A 4,798-nucleotide genomic window follows, 5' to 3' on the forward strand; every position below is an offset into this window, starting at 1 on the left:
ATATATATATATATATATATATATATATATATATATATATATATATATATATAACCATGACAGCAGAAGTAATGAAAGGGTTAAGAAATCCTATTATGTTTTTATAATTAAATACTATTTTTATATCTATGTACACCCAGTCTGTACTTATACTTTATATATCCACCCAGAAGCTCTCTATCTACGTACTTAATGTATATCCAGTCGTAAGTTGTCTTTCATGTTTTTCTGTCTTTCTAGCTACAAGCTGTATCTATACTCCTGTCACGACTCCTCACTCTGTGCAATACTCGGTGCCTTTGACATATTTGACTACAAGTGGCCCCCGTTCGCTGCTGACTTGAGGATAGAACTGTACGAAGATAAGAAGTCGCACAAATTTGTGAAGGTCTCCTACCTCAATAAGGTAGTGTATCTCTCTCTCAGCCATATTGATACATTTAAGTACTTCGTTTAACCCTTTAGAATGACAGTGTTGGTTAGGTGTGAGAAGCCAGATCTGGCTAGTTTGGACATAAAACAGTTAGAATATTTGGGCCTGAAAATGGGTGGTTTAACCCCTCAGCATTCAGATTACTCTCATCACCAGATTACACAGTCAAATATAATGCATATTAATTGTTTTTAATTAATTATGCATTATCTTGTAGTCTTGAGATGTTGATGATCTGATCGTTAATTTTTAGAATGACATTGTGGGGTACATATGAGAGGCTGGATCTGGCCAGTTTGAACATGAAACTGGTAGAATATTTTCTATTGGATTAAAGCCACACTTTTTGCACCTAAATAGCACCTATTTTGAAGGGACTTTTTTGCACCTAAACTGCCTGACCGTATTTTCTTTAAATATGTTTTAATTAACGTGTTATACAATGCAGTACTGTACTGTACAATAATCCCTCGACTATCGCAAGTGTTACGTTCCAAAACCCCTGGGATAGACGAAAATCCACAAAGTAGAAACAGTACTGTATATATACTCTTTTACTTGTTTCAGTCATTTGACTGTGGACATGCTGGAGCACCGCCTTTAGTCAAGCAAATCGACCCCAGGACTTATTCTTTGTAAGCCTAGTACTTATTGTATCGGTCCCTTTTGCCGAACCACTAATGTAACGGAAACGTAAACACACTAGCATTGGTTGTCAAGCGATGGTGGGGGGACAAACACACACATATATATACATATACATATATACGACGGGCTTCCTTCAGTTTCCGTCTACCAAATCCACTCACTAGGCTTTGGTCGGCCCGAGGCTATAGTAGAAGACACTTGCCCAAGATGCCACGCAGTGGGACTGAACCCGAAACCATGCGGTTGGTAAGCAAGCTACTTACCACACAGCCACTCCTGCACCTACATAAAATACATAAACACACTGCTGGTTACACAAACATAATTGTATGCAGAAATACACACATACACAGAATAACACACACACACACACACACATTCACAAGGTAATATGCGATTACTCAGATACCACTACAGACCCCCAACTTTTTTCCCTTTTTTTTTTGAAACTATTTCAGGATGTAAAATCCCGTGGCTGTGATGAAATCTATGCCCCTTATGAGAAGTTTGTTAAGGGATTGTCCTGCATGGCAACTGACAAAGAGACACATGACAAACTGTGTAACTCTTCTGAAATATGTCGGAGATTCTCACGTAAGTTACACTACTACTACTACTACTACTTCTTCTTCTTCGTCTTCTTCCTTTCTTTGCTCTTCTTCTTCTTCTTCTTCTTCTTCTTCTTCTTCTTCTTCTTCTCCTTCTCCTTCCATTAATGTCTTTTTCCCATAAGTCGTATGGTTTGACAGAAGCTGGCAAAGGTGGGGGAGCCATTCCGGACTCTGTTGTCTCTTTTAAGATGGTTTCTACAGCTGGACGCCCTTCCCTAGCACCAACCACTTTACAGAGTGTACTGGGTGCTTCTTCCATAGCCCTATCACAGGAAGAGTCACCCAGCACCTCGCAAGCCAAAAACCTGTGTCCCCCATTTACTGTACTCGCCTCAATCCATTCGTTTCTCTCCTTTCACCCTCTTGCAAGCTTACCTACCTACCCGTACCCCTCCTATCCTATCCTCTGTGGCACTTCCGTTATATTTATTTGTGGGTACTTCTTACGACACACCTTGACCACCTGCCTCCACAGGGAGACACCTGTTCCTGTCCCCTCTCATAGTTTAGCCTCATGCAGCCTGGCATACTGCCACCCCCTTCAATACTCTTCACCCCACTCCTGGGAGTGGGTCTTGTCTTGTCTTGCAAGTTACATGTGCCAGTGCAAGCCACTAGTGCCAGTTCCACATAGAAAGCCCCCTGGTACACTCTGGAGAGTGGTTGGCATTAGGAAGGGCATCCAGCCATGGGACTCATGCTGATGAAGGTGTTAGGGCTTGGCTCAGCCCTCTTGTTTTCTGACTACGCTTCAACTACCGAAGCCGTGCCAGCATGGCAACATAAAAAAAAGAGACGTTTGATGATGATGATGACGATAATGATGATGATGACGACGACGATGATGATGATGACGATGATGATGATGACAATGATGATGATGACGATAATGATGATGATGATGATGATCTGTTGTATGTTTTGATATGGCATACTGTATATGTGTGTTTGTATGCAGGGATATGCCTATGATATCACTTATCATGTATATGTAGATATTGTATGCAGACATTGAAGCTTGCAACACCCACAGTGGGAACAGAATGTGACAATTGAAGACAGTATTAGGTCAAGCTCTCCGTTAATTGTTTTCAGAAATTCACTTTGGTGCTTAATATCAAACAGCTCCTGAGTATGTGGTTCATTTATCACAGCAGGTGTAACGAGCTTTTTAATTCTGTCTGGTTGTTTTTATCTTTCGCTTGTTTCAGTCATTAGACTGTAGCCATGCTGGGGCATCACCTTGAAGAATTTTTAGTCGAATGAATCAACCCTAGGACTTTTGGTTTTTAAAGCCTGGTATTTATTCCATCAGTTGTTTTTGCTGAACCTCTAAGTTACAGGAACATAAACACACCAACACCAGTACAAATGCACACACACATACACACACTCACATACACACACAGAATAATTTCAAACTTGGGTATAAGCCTTGTAGTAAAAAAAAGTACCTAGAGTCAGTTTGAATGTCCAATTGTGTTTTGTTTTTTTGTTGTATCCATAGCGATTTTATTGTTCCATGATTCTATTTGATACATTTCATGATCAGTGTTAGGCATATTATTTGATTCATCAATTTATTTTGATGCTTAAATCATTTTTTGATTCTTTGTAAGTCAGTTTGTTACTTATACAAGAAGTGTTCTTCGTTTTAACTTATGTTTCTCATAAACGCAAGTAGCTACAGACAACTACCAAAGTGTACTCTAATCGAAATAAGCGAGACAGAGATTAAAAAGGAAGTCACCCGACAAGACTCGTCTGCACCGGTGATGCACCACAACTGTTTGTGCAGCATCTCACCTGCAAAGCCTCTGATGCACGATGGGTTGAACTGATTGTAATAATTAATAAAGAATCTCGTAGATTATATTTTCTTCCTCTTTCTCTTATATTTTATTTATATCGTGCTGGTGGCACGTAAAAGCACCTGTTTGCACTCTTGGAGTGGTTGGCATTAGGAAGGGCATCCGACCCTAGAAAGTAGACTGTCAAAGCAGACTGGAGCCTCGTGCAGCCTTCCAGCATGCCAGCCCTGGTCGAACCGTCTAACTCACTGCCAGCATATATATATATATATATATATATATATATATATATACATACATACATACATATATACAGACGCACACACATTTTCTTTATATAGAATTAAGGATAAAATCACTTTAATGATTTTATCAAGTGGAAAGCCATTTAGCATCTATTTCTAGCATGTTGGTGTGGTCAATCTGAACCCTTTAATATAATTATTTATATAATTATAAATTAGTACACACACACACACACACACACACACACACACACACACACATATATACATGGTTGGGAGGCAAGTTTCTTAACCACGCAACTCTAAATACATAAAGAAAAGACACCACCATTAAGTCAGATTAACTTCTGTTTATAATTCTATACATGTGTTTGTGTGTGTGTGTGTGCATATATATATATATATATGAGTGTATAAAGATTTATACACAGAGAAGAGACCCTGGGATCGATTTTTTTTCAACTAAATTCGGTGCTTCATTATGGTTGCAGTCACCTGACCGAAACAATAAAAAACTGTGCCATTTTAACCCCAAGCACCATCGGATATCTCTGCTAATATATATATATATATATATATATATATCATCAATATATATATACATTAATGATTATAAGCTTAAAACAATCACCAAGTATTGGCTAAAAAATAGTCTAATATTGGGGCATATAAGCCCTTGACAGAAAAAAAGTGGGTGTTAGTACGCATGGGAATTGAACCCACATCTCTTATGTACGTGGAAAGTGTGCTAACCGATTACACCAACCTACCCACTCACTCCTTCCCATTAGATTTAAGAGCTATAATTTCATAGTATTGTTTTTAAACCAACAAACATGTCCGTTTTCTGTGTTAAATGGAGAAGTGGTGATGATTCCTGTATGTACTAACACCCATTTTGTTCCATCGTGGGTTTAGATGCCCCAATATTAGACCATTTTCTGTAGTCAATACACAGTGATCGCTTTAAGCTTATAATTATTACTTTCAGAATTGTCACTCACCACCACTTCTCCATATATATATATATATATATATATATATATATAT

General features: G+C 38.4%; 1 protein-coding gene across 1 annotated transcript in view; it reads left to right on the forward strand.

Annotated features, from left to right (window-relative positions):
• The window catches only part of LOC106884008 (lysophosphatidic acid phosphatase type 6), a 14,767-nt gene that overhangs the window by 3,389 nt on the left and 6,580 nt on the right, over positions 1 to 4,798 (forward strand). The window contains exons 5-6 of the mRNA XM_014935185.2: positions 241 to 406; positions 1,540 to 1,675. Coding sequence (XP_014790671.1) covers positions 241 to 406; positions 1,540 to 1,675 — 302 coding nt within the window. The remainder of the gene's footprint in view (positions 1 to 240; positions 407 to 1,539; positions 1,676 to 4,798) is intronic.

Source organism: Octopus bimaculoides, chromosome 23 (genome assembly GCF_001194135.2).
Source record: "Octopus bimaculoides isolate UCB-OBI-ISO-001 chromosome 23, ASM119413v2, whole genome shotgun sequence".
Classification (NCBI taxonomy): Eukaryota; Metazoa; Mollusca; class Cephalopoda; order Octopoda; family Octopodidae; genus Octopus; species Octopus bimaculoides.